This window comes from Tyto alba, unplaced genomic scaffold (assembly GCF_018691265.1).
Source record: "Tyto alba isolate M040663 unplaced genomic scaffold, T.alba_DEE_v4.0 Super-Scaffold_8, whole genome shotgun sequence".
Taxonomy (NCBI): domain Eukaryota; kingdom Metazoa; phylum Chordata; class Aves; order Strigiformes; family Tytonidae; genus Tyto; species Tyto alba.
In genome coordinates this window covers 19,943,506-19,962,326 of record NW_024881329.1, presented here as the reverse complement: position 1 = coordinate 19,962,326, position 18,821 = coordinate 19,943,506, and the positions used below count along the sequence as shown (strand labels likewise).

The window sequence follows — 18,821 nt, the reverse complement described above, 5'->3', positions numbered from 1 at the left end:
GAGAAAGCTGAGCCAGTAAATACAAAGGCACAAGGGAATGGAAACAATATTTTCAGCATGTTCTATGTTGCGTAGCTCTCAGTATATTTCTCTGCAATAACATCTAGCAACTGGCTAAGTTTCTGCTAACTGGAGGCCCTGATGCCGGCCTCTTTGTATGGTTGGATTGGCCATAGAAGATGTGGCCAGGGACACCATCCAGTCCCAATGTGCCTCGTGTGGGGGAAGCCTGGCAAAATACTTCTCCCCACCCACTCGCATTCCTAATGGTCCAACACCTAGTAATTGTACCACCCTTATTGCTGTTTCCCAAAGAGCAGCCGAAGCACAGGCGTAGCTAGCAAATCTTTATTAGACTTCAGAAGCAGGCAGCCAGATGCTAACACAAAGTGGAAGTGATGTGCTTCATTTAGGCTCCATCTACTGACAGCAATTCACACTGACATATATTTCACTCGATAATCTAAGAAGTTTTATTGGGTTTTGGCTGCTTTCCACCATTTTTTTTATTAGCTGATCTCAAGAGTTTTTCCTAAGCAAATTCAATAGCTTCCCTGTTTATTTTCAAGGCTATATACATGCAAAGCTGTCTCCTTGGATGTTTCTTTCCTTTCACTTTCAGTCGAAACTGTTTGTATCTTCCTTCATGTCTGCAACCAGCTGCTTAGAGATGGGGCAAACGTACTGGCTGGTAATTGCAGCAGCTTCCTTGGCATCACTGTCCGAGTGGCTGTTGGAAGGGAAAAAATGAGTGATAGTTTGTTATTGCTGGGAGCACAGACTGCAGGAAGTGTGACAAGGCCACCTTGTAAAATTCAAAGATGATTCCAAGAAGCAGCTATGTGGTAGAGGGACTCAAATCATGGCTGCCTGCAGCCACGCACCCCACAACTACACAGGCGAGCCTATTGCTGCCATCATCCCCATTTATTCTAGGCAATGTGGACAAAAGATACTAAGGACCAGTCATTCCTCCTAATTTTAGTGATTTAACAGTGAGATGTCTAATTGAAAGTGGTTGGTCACTAGGAAGAGACAATGTCCAGATGCTGGGATGGCCCATCCTGAGGTGTGTGCTTGAACCAATATCTGAATCAAGACAGTGTAGCAAAGGCTTTCTGTTAGATAAGGTTTCCAAATGGGATGAACAATTGTTATAGTCAGGATGACAACTCTATGATTAGAAAAAGATATTATTTAATTTCCCTGGGCTTTATTACTTTTAATAACTGGCTCTTGTATGCCACTTCTTAGCTGTAAATCTCAATCCCAGTTTCTCTTTAGGTAAGGCAAAACTGAGTGCCAGATGGGCTTGGCATGTAGAAATAGAGATTACCATGAATGCAGGTACAGAAATCAATTGAGATTGCACACACCCACACACCACTTTGCCATTAGACTAAAGCATTTGCTTTTCTAGCTCTGCAAACCATCCCTGAGGGTGTGGTTGCTGGCAGAGTGACAGGAGGTGCAAAACTGTGTGAAGAAGGGCTGCAATTCAGCAATGATAGTCCCCAAGACAGTGCCTCACAAGCTGATAGGGAATGAGGCAGAAGTGATTTTAAAATATGGACAATTCAATAAATCTTCCACCCTTCCCCTTTTTGAGAGTATTTTTGAGGACAACAGCTAAGCCATTCTGATCTGCTGCATTATATCAGACTTCTGTGCTTCAGGCAAAAACTGGGCATTTACAAGTTACTAAAGTCCCCTTTCATCTTCAATACTTTTGTGACCAGCACCATAGAGGTGACAAATCTGTCCCACCTACCTGGTGTTTAGAAAGCTCTGGTACAACCACATAAAACAAAGTTCCTCGTGGCTGTTTTCTTCCTCTCTTCCCTGTACATCTGTGTTGACTGGGCCTGGAGAGCTGGTTTAGATAAAGAAAATTAATAATAATGGAAGAAAAAAAAAAAAAAAAAAAAAGAAACCAAACCAACCAACCAAACAAAAAACCCAGAACACCAACAAACACTGTAACCACCACAGCTGTAAAGCAGCACTGCTGCCTGGAAGGCAGGTTCACCCCCGCAGCGACCTGCCACATGGTCTGTGTTCTGTTAAAGCACTGTCTGTCACCATAGCTGTGCAGAAAGAAAAAGGAGTATCCTCTTGAAATCAGGCTCAGATTATTTCTGGCTCGCAAAGGGACAGGTTTTAATATGCACTTGCACTCTGCCTCATTACCCAGTACTGGCATCTCCTTCCGTCCATGGATGTATACCTTTTTCCAGCATTTGGAAATTAAAAATCTACTGCATCTGCCAGGATTTTGTTAGTGGTGCATGCCCCAGAATATATCAAAGCACTCTGAACAGATGGGAAGGAATCAGTGTGTTGCATCTCTGCCTTGAAGAAAGGACTGAGCTTGAAAAAAACCTCTGCAGGCAATGTTGTCCCTTCATAACATGCCAGAGACAAGGCCAGCAGCAGTTGTGAGTTGTATCACAGCATGCCACATACAACTGGTGACGTGCTCATATGTGTGGCTTTAGTGGGAGCTAGTGGCCCCATTTCAGCCGGATGAAAGCCCCCATATTGGCCATAGATATGATTATGTCTAAAGCCTGTCCAGTTTGGCAGAGCCATGCTTGGGGACTATGAAACCCAAAGGTCTTCCTCATTTTGTTATGGAGCCCATTTATCTATAAACAGTTTCCCAGGTGCTTTATTTGAAGTAGGTGAATCACCTACAACTTTCCCCAAAACGCTAAATCAAAATGCAAACAAAAAATCCCAGGCTGTGTACTGATGTAAAGTTTTGTGTCCTATGGATTAAGCTTGATATGTATATGCAATAGATACTGGTTTATGCTTAGAAATGGCCTCAGTGAGATTGTTTGTGTCCTGCTCTGCCTGCTGTGACAGGCAGGACAGGCTGCTGGGATACCTCTGCTGTTGCACAGTAGCTCCAGGTGCATTCTAGCAGGACGAGACTGAGCCCCAGTCCACTTGCCCTTTTCTCAAGTTTCCCAAATCACTGGTCATGCCACCCCCTTTCCCTGGAGATGAGACCTGCCTCCCTGCCGCCTGCATGGCCCAAGCTGCCTTCCTATTCCCCAGGAAGCAGAGCTCTCACCTGCGCTTGTGACCCATGAGATTTTGAATGAATTTCTGAACCTGAGCATTTCCTCTCATCTTGCTGTATTCACTGGTAAACAGTCCATCTGAGTGCCTCTGGGACCTGCGGCAGGGAAAATACAGTACAACGGCTGTTCCTCCCAGCCATATGATATGGGACTTATCACAAGACACAGAAATTTCTCTCTCCCCACCATCAAGGAGTCCTGTATCCCTCCCCTTCTCCTGTTCTGTCTCCTTTCATCTTGGGCATCTTCTGGATGAGGCCAGTGCTTAGCCTGGATCTGGAGCCAGAGACAGCTCAGCCCCGTGGACATCCTCCTGACTGCTGGGATCCCATCTCCTGCTGGAGACCTCTATGCCCCAGGAGGGTGGGTTTGGCTGATCCTTACCTCTCCTTGAGGCCCACCAGGTGTTTGACTAGCTGCTGCACATAGGCATTGCCATTCATCTTGCTGAGCTCACTGTGGAAAAGCCCATCAGCATGTCTCTCAGTCCTGGGAAGTAGAAGAGAAAAGGCCTGGTTTTAACACCAGAGAATAATGGGCATTTAAAACTGCTCCCTCAAGGAAAGAGGGTCCCAAACAAAGATGGGCAAGAATTTGTGCTAATTTGGCAAAGTTTCACAAAAAAAGGACAAATCTTATAGGAGTTTAGAAGAAATATTTTTGTTACCAATCACATAGAAAAACTACCTGGTACTTGCTTCTTACTAATATAATCACCTTAGCATAAGGATATGGGAATGTGAGGCTAACACTGATTCGCCACAAAAGAGTAGGACAAGGGACTGGAGAAGTAATAACCACCCAGATACACAAACCATGAGCAGTGGCGGTACCAAAGGCCAGCACTCACAGGTGACTGACTGACAAGCCATTAAAACAAGTGCTCAAGATGTGTCTGTGTGTCTGTGTCTGTCTGTCTGTCTATGCCAGTACAGTCCTACGGAAGCCGGGCCAGGCACTGGTGGTGGCTATGGAAGGGCTGCAGGGGAGTCTCAGCTGGGTCCTCTTCCAACCTAAGTCCTTTGGTCTCTCTGTGCTTTAATTGCCCCTGCACAAGTGGGAAGAGAGACAACCCTGCCAAAGTCTTACATGCAAGGTTGTGAACTGGTGAACTTATAAGACTGACTATTTTGGGTTATTTTTTCATGGGACTAGGCTATTTGAAACAGAAACTTCCACCTCTATCAGCCTCTATAAGTACCTAGCAGGAAAACAGACTCAAGAGTGTCTTTTTTTATTGTAGTTTGATCTGTTTGGGGTCCTGATTTTTCTCCAGAATTAAGTAAAATCAATGTTTCCATTTTTAAGCCAGAAAAAAAATGTTTACAACATTTGCACTCATTTAACTAAATCAATTTAGGGAAGAAAAAAGATCCAACAGCCAAGCAGATGCAAGTTCTGGAAGGAAGATAAAAGGCTGACTTTATAGCTAGCAGGGTCTTTGAACAAAAAGCCACAGAGAAAAGGGAAGCAGAGGCACAAGAAATGCTTACCTCTCCCGGGATGGCAGAGATGCTGAAAAGTGTGATAGGACAATCATGGGAATAATTAGTTGCCACAGACCAGTCATCAGGGAAGCCATGTTCTCTCCTAAATTAAAGCACAAGGTGTTATGAGCAGCAGAACAAATGACCTTGGTCTTTGTCTGGTACAGTTTGCATGTCACACAGAAGACATGGCTATATAAATAACACCACTGTAACTAAATTAGGCAGGAATTCCTGCCAGCAAAGATGGTATTTCTCTAAAATACAAAAGATGAACAGTTAAAAACGTATTGCCAGTTAGTTGGAAGTTGTTTGTAGTTGTTATCCCACCACCAGCACCCAGCAGTCCCGGAACATGCATCTGAGGTTGGCTGTGTGAGATGATGTTTGTGCTGGAGTTTGCTGTGAGTCAGTATAATGTGCCTTGAATACACAGAGAGGTATCATGTGAGTTAATCCATCAGCAGCACAACACTATGGAATAAACGCCGTTCTACTATAAGCTCTGAGAGCTGAGCCTTCAGGAAGAGGATTTAAAGTACCCATGAAAACATACCACACAGACAGCTACTAGTATACCTAGAGGATGCCCAGGAGAAATCCATTTGGGTTTTTTCAGACAAAAAAAGTGGCATGTACCAAATAAAAGTTCATCTACACACAGGGGAAGGGAAGGACTCTTGTATATACCAATATCTGCTTATCCTCTAATCTTTCAAGCAGGAAAAAAGAAATAACACAAATTTTCAGTAGTAGCAGAACCTTGTATTTTGTTTTTTTATGGAAATAAAACCAAAAGAAAACCACATTTTGTTCATCACAAGCCACTGCATGTTTTTCCCTTTGATTTCCAGGCTCTTTTTGCAGCCCTACACCTGCAGAAATGTGTATGTGCCTTTATAAGAGGGTGCTCACACTTCCCAAGGATTACACAGGAGCATTATCTGTAATTTACAGCATGTCTGCCTTCCTCCTGCAAAGAAGTAAACCTTGCTTTCTTAGTCACTGTCCTAGAAACTCTGATAGTACTTTCTAAGCAAAATCAAAGTCTTCCCACTTTGGTTTTACTTTAGTCTTTACCAGCATTAATGGACTGTCCGAGTTTCCTGAATGCTTTCTAGCTGCCCTTCTGGGACTGTTTGTTACTCTAGAGATACCGCAAGATGAGAAGAGGCAAGAGGAGGAAGGACAAGAGTGGGGGATTTGTACAGAAATTTATTCTCTGTAAGCCACAGCACAAATATTTCATGGGGGTTGCAGAGCTGACAGATGAGAGATTTTGCATGATTAAGGAGCCATAAGCTTCATCTCACACACACTTCTGATGCTTTAGTGTTGTGCTTTCCTGCCTGATTTGGCTTTGAGGGGGATGGAATAAGTAAAACAAGAAGGACATTTCAAAGATCGGTTTCTTTTTGGAGTCCAAACAAAACAGACTCCACAATACCGCTTCCCAGCCAAGGGCTGTGAAAGAGCTGAAAACAGCCACCAAAACCAGAGCACATCACCTATCAGGGAAGGGGAATCTGGATCCCGAGCCTGTTCTTCAGTCTGTACAATAGCTGCCATGCAATGCCTTGACCCCCAGCCAGGACCTCACCACAGCATTTTGGCCTTCCTTGTGCCAACCCTGAGTTTGCATTTGTCTTGGAGCACTACATTTAAGAACCCTTTTTAAACTCCATCCCTAGTTCCAGAGTTTCCCCTTTCTCCATAACATTTCTAGCTGCTGATCAAATGGATCAACTTGTCTTTTCCCTTTCTGGACATAATTGTGTCTTTCCTGTGCAAATTATATTTGCTTGCTGAAGTTGCTAGGAACAGTAATGGCTGTTGGGAAACTTCTCCTGTGTAACAGTTATGATGTACTGCATTGTTTTTTTTAATCAGTCAGACCCAGTGTGATCACAGTAGAGCTGTTTAACCTTCTTAAGATACTTCTGAGCTTTTTATTACCCTCCCAAGTGATGCTGGCTCTCAGTAAATGCAAACTGGGACCTTTAGCTGAAAGAAGTGTGCACCAAGCCAGCCCAGGACCTGGGAGCATCTCAGACCTTTCCAGCAGACAAATCTGACTGCTGAAATGTCAGATTGCAGCCAAAGGCTTTGCTGAATCAAGGTTCCCATCAACCTGCAGGAGCACTACTGCTAGGAGAGCTTCCAAAAAGGCTGGTACACAGCCAGTTTGCACACCTCCTTGCTCCTGCCCATCCACTGTGTTCTACCTAAAACTAAAGACCATGTACTTCCAGAAGCCATCTGGTCCAGCTGCTGTTCAGGCTCCATTCTTTCCTCTGGTTGCTCCAGAGGAGGAAAACCCCACGTGTTCCCAGCATTGCTGTGCAGGAGGTGGATGGCCTCATGGCAATAGCTGGGCAAAGCATCACAGAGGCCTGAAATCCACAAAAATTGCAAGAGAGGAGAAAGCAGCCTGACCATGTCAGCACAGCAGTACTCACCAAACCGTGGTCACTCCAGGCTCTCAGCTGTCTCACAGCTACGATGCACCACTGGCCCACTCTTCTCCATGGCCCCCTATAAATCTGCAACTCTTATCAGAAGCAATTATTTGGGTAAAGATATAAATATGAGTAATCATGATTAACAGCAAATAATGCATCCAGGCTGCAATGTCCTTTTAATCTCTCTCTAAACCTGATCAAGTCATTCACAGCAGTTCGATGGACTGTATTTCTGATGATGGGTAATAATTCATGCTTCTGTCTATAATGACAGTAATTTGTTGGGCAAACATCCCTGCACCAACTGAGTCATTATGATTGTCATCATTATCTCTCCTCCTGGCTTTAATTACCTCTTGATAGGAGCTTAATCTTCTGTTCTTCTTTTTTAATTCTGGCTTGGGTTTTGTTTGCAATTGCCAGGAACTGTTGGCGAGTGTATGTGTGTACCTGCAATTTGGCTAAACAATGTGTCACTTTTTTAGGGCAAACATTGTCTGAGCAGTAGGATGAGGACTGACTTTTGCATGAGGGGACAATACCTTTCAAGTTGTGGTTTCACAGCCATGTGGTTTCACAGCCGGTAAAGGTCTGCTGAGAACAGATTGTATCACAGCTTCAAAGGAAGAAGCATACTTATACATGCATAGAAAACATTCTGAATATATTCCCTGCCTTTGCTGGGGTTTGGAGCTGGCTGCTCTCAAATCCTGCTGCTAAAGGTGACACGGAAATGGAGGGAGAAAGTAGGATTACACCCTTTCTCTCCTTTATGCTGTGTAAAGTAGCTTGGAAGGATTAATCGCTGTAAATAAATCTTATCTTCCAATTGGAGAAATAGGAGCTAGCTATATTACACTTTTTCTTGTCTACAGAAAAGAAAAAAAAAAAAAAGCAGAGGGCATTCCCATGACTAGAGGGCTGGGATGGACCTGATTTTCCCCATCATCTTTCCCTTGGAAGAATAACCCATGCACTGATGAGCAGTGAGCCTCAGCAGTACTGCACGTGACTGCAGGCTGCAGCCAGACCCCTGCAAAAGGGAGGGGAAGAAACAGCAGGGACATTCCAGGTCCCATTCCAGGACTGGAGGACCGAGAGGTGCCATGACCACCACCTGGAGAGGGGAGACCATTTCCTTCTTTGAGACAGTGCAGGTCAGTCCTGCACACACCCTGGCATTTCCCAACCATTTTCCTCTCCCTTCTGTAACAACTGCTTTCTTCGGCTGCGTTTGTGCTGGCATTCCTCCTGCAGCCCTCCCACCATCACTCTGATACAACTTGCTGTAGCATTACAGCCTCATTCAACACATTTCATCTCTAGACAACCAGGTGTGGATGCGTTGTGAGTCACATCCTTCTCCCATGGCAGCTGAAAGCTCTTCTTGTGCACCCAGCCCTGCTTTGGGAGCCCCCGGTGACATTTAGTGACATCTGCAGTTCTTGTATTTTTGTTCTTTGCATTTAAATCTTCATATTTTCTGTATTCATGTTTTATGTCTACATCGCTGGTGGCTGGCTTCAGCTTGGGCTCATGGTGTTGCCAAACATCTACAACTGAGAAAGACCATGTAGGAACAAGGAATGGAGGGAAAAAAGTTTATTTTTAAAAGGCTATACAACACATAGGGAGCTAAAAATTACCAATGCGATTTCCTGTCCTTTGCCAATAGCCTCAGTGGGTCTGAAATGACCTCAAGCTCTGGGGGAAATTCAGTTTGCCGTGAGAATCTAAACAGGTCTAGGAAAGGGGCACACAGAGGAGGTTGTAATGACGAAGTGGCCCCATGATGGCAGCAGAGAGTGAGCAGAGGGAGAGTAAAAGCTTCTAGGGACTGGAAGAGCATGAACTAAGTAACCTGATCTATTACTATCTCCTTTACAACAAAAAATGGGGTTTGCCTTGCAGCAACAGTGGCAGAGTGAAAAGGTGATGGAGTAGAAAGGTGTGTGGCCGTATCCAGCACTGCTGCAACATAATGCAGGCGACACCCATGGGTTTGAGCTTAAATGCAGCTCCTGAGGCCCCTAATGCTGAAATTCAGGATGATGCAAAGCAACTCGAGAGCTTTTCCAAGATGAAATTTCTACTTGAATAAACTGGAGCCCAAACCAAATTCCCAGTCCTGAAACATCTGATTCTCCTTTAACCAGGAGGAACATTAAACCCTCATCAGGGGACATTATAGAAACAGGAGTGATAAACAAAACTGCTTAGCAATATCAGCTGAATGGAGCTTTGTGAATTTGCACTTTGCTTTTCCCATTCTTCATTTGTGTGAGCATTCAAAGTGGGAGTGGAGATTCCCCTTGCCTGCAGCCAGCAGGCGCAAAACTAGATTAAGTCATCCATTAATCACTGTAATCTCACCCATCTTCTCCATGCAGCACCATTGCAGAGAAAAGCTCCCAGTTATTGACTCCAGCTCCTTGCACAGCTGCCGTACAGGAAGCTTCAGGAAGTCAGGGCTGAACTGATCCTTGCCACCAATGGTGACTTACTTGTTCCTGGGACATAACACAGTGTTTACAGGATGTATAGCAAAGTGCCACATACAGGTAACACTAAGGAGCAATGAGGCCATGCATCAACACTCCTTGAAGAGGGCAGGGAGAGATGCCCCAGAGCTGGAGGGAAAAGGGGTCTGTGAGCCTTGGGGCCATCCCTGAGCAGGAGGTGAGCTGCCCTGAGGACATTGCCAGGTGTAAAGCTACCAGGATCTTTTGCAGTCACTTGTGCTTAGGCTTGACACCAACTGACATGTGCAGCGTGGAGAGACCTGTGGTGAGCTGCATTAAGTAAATCCACTTGCCACGAGGGTGAGGGCTATTCACAGCAGACACGCTGTTGGCTGGGGACACCCTCATGTGCGGCCATGAGCAAAGGTTATGAAACAGAAGGGCCATCCCCACTGGGACACCAAGGCTCTGCATCAAAGGGTACCTGATGGCTAGTGAGCAGAAGCTGACCCATCCCAAAGACATCAAAACTGAGAGTGGCATAGAGGAAGGTCTTTTTTTCTCCTCTTCACACTGGGAAGGAGGTGTCACCAAACCTGCAGTGTGAAATGCAGCATTTTATAATTATGTTAAAGGTATTATAATTACGTTAAATGTATTAGCCCTAAATTTGGCAATATTTAAGGAGACCACATGAGCCTGGCCTTTTTCTGTGTTGGAGGAAAAGATAGAAGAAACTGCATATTGAAAAAGAGAGGGTTTCTTCATACAGCTAGGTAACCTGACCCCAGACCACAAGCAAGATGCAGGCAGACTCTCAAAAACCATCACATATAGCTCTGGATCGTCATTTTGAGTTTTGAAGGGGAGAAATTACCATTCAGACTTCAAAGAAATTGATAGAGGAGATCAGAAAAGACTTCCTGGCTGGAGGAGCAGCTTGGATGCATTCAGACTCCTCCTCCAGATAGCTTTAAGAACAAACTGGGTAAATGCTGCTACAGTGTCACGTGGACATTGTTGCTCCTGCCTTGGACCAGGAAAGCCCATCCAGCCTTTGGGGCTGTAGTTTATCCTGGGCAACCCTTACAAGGTAGCATCCCTTGCCAGCTTGTCCACAGTCCAGACCCCAGCTGTGCTGCTGCAGCATCTCAGGACCTGCCAAGTCTGCTCTTCTTCATGGAGACACCTTGGCTGGCCAAAATGCACACCCCAAAATGTTCCTACAGCCTCCACACTGCTCTCTTTGAGGTCCAGAGCTTTGAGATGACTAAGTGCACAAGGGTCAAGACAGGCTGAGAAGGTTGGGGAACGACCATCTCATCCACCATCATCATAGCCAGCAATGGTGTCACAAGTCCTGATGAAGCTGTCTAGGTGCAGCTGACCTTTGTGTTGCCCAGGCACAGGCCATGACCCCATCCAATGGCAGCACCCACCAATGGCATGGGAGTTTATTGAGGTCAGATGTTACTAGGAGCTACATGGCTAAATCCTCCCTACGTAAAAGTAAAATACCCTTTAATCAGCTTATGGGGTGTTCAGGAACTTCTACCCCCCCCCCATTCTTTTTTTTCTTTCCTAATAGTATGTGTGTGAGTCCATGTGTGTAGTGGGGATTTTCTCTTGTATATTTGCAGGCGAGCCTTCCTCATGCCAAGGAGCTGACCATGATGCTGATATCTACTGAGAGCAGATGGAGTCATTTTTTTGCACCACTCCCAGGTCTGTAAGAGAAAGGACCCTAATTGAAATAAGGGGATTGGAGGAATTAGGCTTCTAAGTACTCCTTTCTTGAACAGGATGGTTTCAGGAGTAGTTTTAATCTTTACCACCTGATTTTGTAATTCTGGCTACAAAAGGGAAGAGTGGGATGGAAGGAAGGGGTGAGCAGGGACAGTTGTAGGTGGGCTTGGGAGAGGGAGAGAAGGAAAATCACAGTGACATACAGTTGTGGGACTTTCGAAAAACACCTATCCCACTCCTGAGCCCCAAGATGGACTCAGTTATTTTTCCCAAACCCTGAACAGGGTAAGGAGCAATCCTTGTCTTGGAATAAACCCAGTGTCACAGAAGCATGCCAGACCCCCATGGTCCCTTTTGGAGGTTTGTGATTAAAGCAATGCACAAAACAGAGAGAAAAGCCATGTTTATTCTCTGTTTTGCTGGCTTTCCAACACCCCTGTGTGTGCAAATGGGTTGTATCACTCTCTATAAGGCTTACTCTGTGAGCAGGGAGTATGCACCTCCCCATGTCAAATATGACAAGATATCTGGGTTTCATTCAAGTTCTGGCCTTGGAATGGGAGAGCCCTGTCCTTGAGGCTATACATCCCTCCATGGCAGCATGTGATTCAGCAAGGGACAAATTACTCTAAGCAAAGGTGTCCAGATCTAGCACATGTGTGGCTAGCTCTATCTGCCTGTACAGTGCTCAGCTCCTGAGCTGCTCTCAGGTTTGCTTAGATTGCCCATGTCTCATCTGCTTTGTTGGCTGGGCAGCAGAGTCCAACCAGGCAGGAGATGTGTTGTTCTTCACTGCAACACGTGTCACCTTTCTGGATTTGCACCAGTTTAAAAAGAAAGTTAAGATGCAGGGCCGAAAGCATAAAATGTCACATTCCTGAAAGTGTGCCTACTTGCTCTGAAGCCTGGAGGGAAGATGCTGGACACACTAGTTATCTCCATGGCTGGAAGCACGATCCAGGGGCAAGGACAGAAAAACCCTTGTGTTAGGAGCTCTGGGCTGTGCTAGAGCAGACCACAGTCATTTTGGTCAAAGTTGTATCTGCTTCCAGCCAAATCCTTAGGCAAAATCTGCAGTAAACCCCATTTCTTTTGAAAGAAGAGATTAAGAAAAATAATAGGTGTTTGGCTCACACTGGAAAAACAAAACAAAACAAAACAAAAACAAAAACAAAAAGCTTAAAACGTTTTGCTAAGAATTGAGAAGAGAAAGGGGGAAAGTACCCCACTGGTGCATGAGTGGTACCTTGGATGCTGGCAGTGTCTTGGCTCTCCATGGTATGGGATGAGAGGGGTGCTCTGGAAACAAGCCAGCACATCCCTTATCGCCCTGCTCTGGATCAGGGGTGGGTGCTAAGCCAAAGGGTCCCCTCGTTGCAAGGCCACCTCCCCAGCGATGCTCTGCTTGGGGATGCTTCAGCTGAGCCAGGCTCATCCTGCAGATGCTCACACCTGCAGCAAGCAGGAGACAGCCTTGAGTTTGGAAGGACTGCTATGAGACACTTCCCTCCTGTGAGCAAATCATCCTCTCTGCTTGGGAATGGACATAGTAGAGAGAAACAAGGGTTGGTTTTACCATGGCTGGCACTGTGACCCAGAAAATCAACAGCCAGGCTCAGGGCACAGTCTAGTTTTCAGAGGAAGAGGGGAACTCTGTTTTCCCAACCTATGTGTATATCCTGGCTGTCTCTCTGTCACCAAGGAATCACAAAGAGCTTTTTAAAGACCCGCAAAGCCAATCTGCCACCCACATCAATCACCTGCTGTTTTTTTATACCATATGAGCCTTCTTCCAAATCTCCTTTGAGGACTGCCAAAGTAGATGCACTCTGCCTCTCCCTAGGCAGTCTCCACAGTGTGGAATGCCTGGATGGGACAACACATACCACTGCAGGGACGTGATGGGACAGGACTAGGTGGCTTCCTTCCCGGGACTGCTATGATCACCCTTGCCCTCCCAGCCCAGCATTGCTCTGTGCCCAGCTGGGAGCTCCCTTGTACGTCCACACAGGAGCTCCAAGTGCCGCCTCTCCACAGCAGAGCTGTGCACTAATGCTCCCCATGTGTCTGGCCTTATCACAGCTCTAATTGGCAACAGTGCCCATAATCTCAGCCTCCAGCTGTTTGCTGTGTCTGGGGAAGAGGAGAAAGCACTTCAGGGGATTAATTTTAATTATAAGGACAACATGCTCTGTGTCCTGGTTGGCAGGCAGGCCTGGCCAGCTGTTCCAGGTGTGCAGTGCCAGCAATGAGCACAGCAGCTCCTGACAGCTACACAGCTGCTTGGGCTTCATTTTGGCCATATCCCTCTTTGGACTTTGTCAGGGACCTGAAAGGAGATCCCTTCCAGGTGAACAAGAACAGGCTTTGAGAAGATGAGGGTGGAAGGAGGTGCACTTATAGGCGCTTGCTCCTCACATGCATGCCTTTCCCTGCCTGTGTTGCCTTGCGCTTCTCCTCCTCCCCAGGAGGTTTTTCATATCAAGTGGCTCTAATAAGCTCAGTGATGCTTTAAAGCCAGTAGGAGCTCTTGAAGTATATTAATTTGATCAGCCCTATGACACACAAACCCTTGTATTTCACCAGGTTACCCCTGCATGAGATCAATTATGTGGCTTAATCTGAAACCAGGCATTTACAAAAACATCTAGTTTTGACTCTAAGCTAACAGAAACAGAAAATCCAGCCATTTTCTCTGTAGTTTCATCCCCACAGCTAATCACTATTAAAAAATGCATGAAGTTTTACATCTTAGATGGATTTATCATAACTTGCCAGAATGTTAAATGTCAAAAGATCTATTCAATGTGTACGCAGACCCCTGCAGTTTCTTGGAGGGGGACTCCCAAGAGTCCTGACTCCAAGAGAGCCTGGAAAGCCAAGGCAGCTATGCCACCCTCGTCCCTCTCTTGCAAAGGTTAACCTGAAAGACAGGATGCTTCCTCTGTCTCTTTTCTCAGAAATGCATTACAGGCATATTGTAAAGCAGGATGGCTTTGCTGTGGATGATACTTTCATAGAGAACTGCTCAGCTAAATATGTCAAATAAAAGGAACGGGATTGGCATTAAAAGCTCTTTATTTTCCTCCCTTTGTTCTGAAGCTGAAGATGGCCCCAGAGATCCGTTGCCCAGCTATCAGGGTACTATTCAACAGTTGAGTTTAGGCACATCTGTGCTGAAACTTTGGCAGGTAATCTTGTTCTCCTTTTCTATTTAAAAATTCAGTGCCTCAAGTGTGAAAAACTACTGTGATAAAAGTTCCATGTCTTTTGGAAGACTCTGACAGATGTCTCTCTTTGTGACCTTCCCGATCCTTTGAACTGGCTCGCAATCAAATCCTCCATTAACTCATCCTGGGGGAGCCTCTGAGGGCCTCTCCCGGCTTCTTGGCTGGCTCTTGGGGTCCAGCTAAACCTCAGCCATGTTCATCAAACAGAGGCTTGCTGCAAACCAACTGCATTGCTCATTTTCCTGAGTTTCTTTTAAAAACACACTCCAAAACACACCGAAAAGGCAGATCTCCCACTGTTTTGTTGGTTTGCATAAGAAATGGGTGTTTTCCTTGTGTTGCCATGAGCTAGTCTCTGACAGCTGAGCTTGTAGGTGGCTGGAGGGCAGCAACAGTGACATTGCCGTCTCTAGCAAAGTCTTTGCATGCCACAGGCTGCAGTCACAGATGCATGGCACAGAAGGAAAGGCAGATGTCCTAAGAGGTACTGGGTATCAGAGTCTCATTTCCCCATATTTGACAAGCACTGATACGGGCTTATATAGAGACTCCATCTCTGGTGTATGGACAGACATGTGGCTGGGGGACCAGTCTGCCAGTTTATAAGGGGGAAACTGAGGCACTCTTTTATATTAGGCTGGGGTGTCCATGCTGGCAGAAGGTGCCGCTGCTGTTCATACCTTCTGTCCTTCATAGCACCTACTTAGGACAGAATAAGACTTTTTCTGACAAAAAAAAAAAGCAGCTGTGGGTGGCTTTGACAGCCTCTCCACCCACCTGCCCTGAGCCAGCAGGCTGTCACAGTGTGACGGGGGAACCAGGACATGCTGCAAGCTGAGCATCCAAGCAAAAAAGGGTTGTTCAAAACCACTGACCACATCAGACACTCTCCAAAGGTGCTCTTAAGCATTTACTGTCCATCACTTTGACATATAACTCTTCCTGCTTCCCACAAGGTTGACCAATGACTCTGTCCTTTGTCATCTGTTTTTTCTTGCAGTGACATGAGATAACTTCTTTGGATGTGTTGATATATTACAGACCTTCCTTCTCCTCCGCTAGGAGGACAGTTCCTCTTATCAAAGAAAGGGACTGTGTTTAATGCTTATACCTGCCAACGGAAAAAAAGGGTGCATTTCTGCTAGCCTTTGCTTTCCAGGATTCAGTGCTTCCCTGGAGACACTCCCACAGCAAAGCCAAATCAACCAGCCCATGGTAGTTGGCCAGCTAGGAGCTGGCCTAGCAGGATGTGTTTTACAACGGCTGTATCTGCCAAGGGATGCGCTATGGGCAGAGCAGCAGCCAGCAGACACAGAGGAACCGTGGGACTCAGCAACAGTGAGTAGGGATTACTGTAGCCTGTGATCTTGCAATGGAAGAGCTGTCCTAATTAGTGCTTTGCATGGCTGCTCTTTTTTGGAAGTCAAAAACCTTATTTCACATTAGTTTAATCCACACCAGGATTAAACTAGTTTAGGATTAAGGCACTGTTATTCTCGAATAAGGGCTTCCACACTGAGAATTAAGAGTCATTCTGCACTAACCCACAGGGAAAATCAAGATAATTAATATAAATTAACTGTTAAAGTGGACTAGATAAATGGCACTAATCCCTGTGGGAAGGCAGAAGGCCTGCAGTCACAATTCGATCCTGCTCTCTTTGCTGCTCAGGGAGTTTAAACATAAATAAATTAAGGGTGTTCTGTCCACACAGGGTTTCAGTGCAGTTTCATTAATGCACTTCAGGGCCTCCTTTGGCTAATTTGAGTTGATTTGTTGGAGTAAAAGGGCTCTAGTAAAAGTGGTTCCACTGTACCTGCTCCTCACTGAGTGAAGGCTGTGGCAGCAGCAACTGTGCCAGCACTTAGGTTTTAAGGACCAACCACCAGACCAGAAAACCTGTGACCAGGTGATAGAAACCACTGAGGAAACTCACACTGTCAAGACATACCAGTTTGAAAAATACTGGTTTTGTCCCAGTTCACTGCACTGGATAAAATGTATCTCCTTGCCAGAACTTCACAGCAGATGAGAATATGGCCAAATGAGCTCTCCTTACACAGACGGATGTGCAGCTGTGCTTGTGCCCACGAGTCCAACACAAACTGTTCTCAAAGGAATATAGAAATACAGGCAGAGCTGAAGACATGTGAGTACCCACAAGTGAAACCAAGTGTGAGCTTGGTCTTTGCGTACTGATATAAGTGTACGTCAAAGCTGGGTCAGGTGGAAGAGGGATATGACTAGACAAATCCATGGGTATTGGGATCAACACGAGGATGGCAAACCTACATCAGGGATGAGAGAGAGGAATAATACAACTTAGTAGCTACTAAAGGGATGTGATTCTTGCTGTCTTTATAAAAGACTTGGAAGCCACACCTCTGGAGACAGTGTTTGGCAAGACAGATTACCAGCAAAGTACTTAAACCAAGGTAATTTTCTCCTACACATGTATGAAATTGTGGAGCCCAAGGCAGCTGGGTAAAACAGACTGTGTGGATCAAGTGCTGTTAATCCACTGTAGGGAAAGGACAGTTCCTAGATCTGACTACATCCCCATGGCTGAAAACAGGGCTCTGGCTTTTCCATGTTGCACGTGCTGAGGGTTAATCATGTTCTTTTTCAAAAAAGACTAAGAGAACTGGGGGAAGCAAGGGTGGGGGGTTGGAGAGAGGATTTATTCCACCAATCTCTTAATAGATCAGATGAAACTCTGATAGCTGGAGCCTATGAACAACTCTGAGAAGCTTTTTGTCCTATAAAAAGTTGCCAATAATGTAGTCTTCCCCCTCCACATAGTGTAAATGACCCTTTCCTGCTATACCTTCTCTTCCCACTATCTTCCATAAACACCAGGCTGATCTGAATGGCTCACTGGCCCTTAACATCTGATCTGAGGTTTGGTAGCACAGCTGGAAAGATGCCCACTGAGTCTGGATCAGGTCCCACATCTCCCAAGCCATCCCGGTAAGAAATGGCAGGGGGTGTCACAGCTCCCCTGTCCTGCCCGAGCCTCAGGCTCCATCTCTGCTAGACTGCACCGAGCTCATCTCCGTCTGTGCAGGGGTGAATGCAGTGACGTGCCTTTGCCATGGCAGGGGGTGTAGGGGGCACATACAAAGGGGCCAAATAGGGGCACCATGGTTCCCCACACCAGTCACTCCAGTCGTTAATCAGTTAAACAGGCACAGTAAGTGGTGTCAGGGCCAAGCACATGCAGTAGTACTTTCTGCTTGTAGCACGGCAGTGAGGATGTGTTTGTCCAAGGGAATGAGAAATGCTACCCTAAACCCTACCTCTAGGAATCATAACTAATGTCTCTTATTTTAGTTGACAAAATTATGATAAGTATTGGGAAAGGTGACTGAGTGTGGCTAACAGAGGGATGTCTGGGACTGCAGGTGCACAGGTGCCTCACAAACACCATTAGCCTAGTGGAGGATTTAGTTTTTTTTTTTTTTCCTCTCATTTTTAACAGTAAAACATCCTAACCCCTGTGTTCAGTGTGTGACCTGCTATGCCACCTTTGCTCCCACACCTGTTGCCTATACAGGTGTTTCCTCAATCCTGCGTTTCTGCAGTTGATTTTTCCTGCCCAAGCACAGGACAGATGCAAAATTCCTTTCGCATTTCATCCTGCACTTGGCAGACATTTTCTCCAATTTACCAAGACCATTTTGAATTCCTACTCTGTGCTCCAAGATGCTCACAGCCTCTCTTGTCTTGGTAGCATCCTCAAATTTAATTAGTGGGCTCTGGACCCTCACCCAGGTCAATTATGGTAAATATTACCAGGTTCTGTACAGATCTTAGAATACAATTTTCCAGTTATTCACCCAGCCTGTAATAATTTCACCTAGTCTTTGCTCTCACATTGTTGAAGAGAATGTCATGCAAGACTGCAGCTAGAGCTAAAATTGAGATACATGATATTTACTATTTCTCCCAGTATCTACAAGTGCTTCTAGGTCTAGCACAGAAACAAACAAGCTCTGTTACATTCTAGGGATTGAAGCAACTCAGATTGCTCTTTAGCGTCATGATTTTTTGTCTCTGTCCATTTGAAAATAGGCAGTGTTTGCCATTTTCTGGAGACTTTACAGTCCTTCAGATGCTCTCAGAGATCAAAGCTAACGACACTGATTTCTCTAGTCACTGTCCATGTTACTGCTTTGAGTCTCCTGGGTAAAATACCTTTAGGTCACACTGACTTAAAACAACATTCTACTCTAAACAGTTACTTACTTGTTGGGTTTTTTCCCTTTTTGTGAGAGTCCAGCAAAGACCCAAGAGTCCTTTGGTCTATCTACCACATTTGCAACACAGTGCTTGTGGGGCC

General features: G+C 45.5%; 1 protein-coding gene across 4 annotated transcripts; it reads right to left on the bottom strand.

Moving 5' to 3' along the window:
• Window positions 1-334: 334 nt before the first annotated feature.
• LOC104367353 (glucagon family neuropeptides) lies at window positions 335-7,084 on the bottom strand. 4 transcript variants are annotated; one of them, XM_009974456.2, is made up of 6 exons: window positions 7,039-7,084; window positions 4,586-4,682; window positions 3,477-3,581; window positions 3,083-3,187; window positions 1,772-1,873; window positions 335-730 (listed from the first exon to the last, which is right to left on the bottom strand). In XM_009974456.2, the coding sequence occupies exons 2-6, from the start codon at window positions 4,672-4,674 to the stop codon at window positions 619-621; spliced, it is 513 nt and encodes a 170-aa protein (XP_009972758.1). In that variant the 5' UTR covers window positions 4,675-4,682; window positions 7,039-7,084; the 3' UTR covers window positions 335-618. The 4 variants fall into 4 exon arrangements, with proteins under 4 accessions (XP_009972758.1, XP_032852351.1, XP_032852349.1 ...); XM_032996460.1 differs by lacking the exon at window positions 7,039-7,084 and adding an exon at window positions 4,910-5,007; XM_032996458.1 differs by lacking the exon at window positions 7,039-7,084 and adding an exon at window positions 4,871-4,992.
• Window positions 7,085-18,821: the final 11,737 nt, after the last annotated feature.

What these genes read in the sequence shown, in the direction of transcription:
- LOC104367353 (XM_032996458.1), bottom strand. Translation starts at nt 4,940, where the DNA reads ATGCATGTTCCGGGACTGCTGGGTGCTGGTGGTGGGATAACAACTACA. An exon ending in CAACTTCCAACTAACTGGCA is followed by an intron (nt 4,683 to 4,870) that starts ATACGTTTTTAA and finishes GCTTTAATTTAG; the next exon opens with GAGAGAACATGGCTTCCCTG. An exon ending in CTCATGGGTCACAAGCGCAG is followed by an intron (nt 1,874 to 3,082) that starts GTGAGAGCTCTG and finishes TATCTAAACCAG; the next exon opens with CTCTCCAGGCCCAGTCAACA.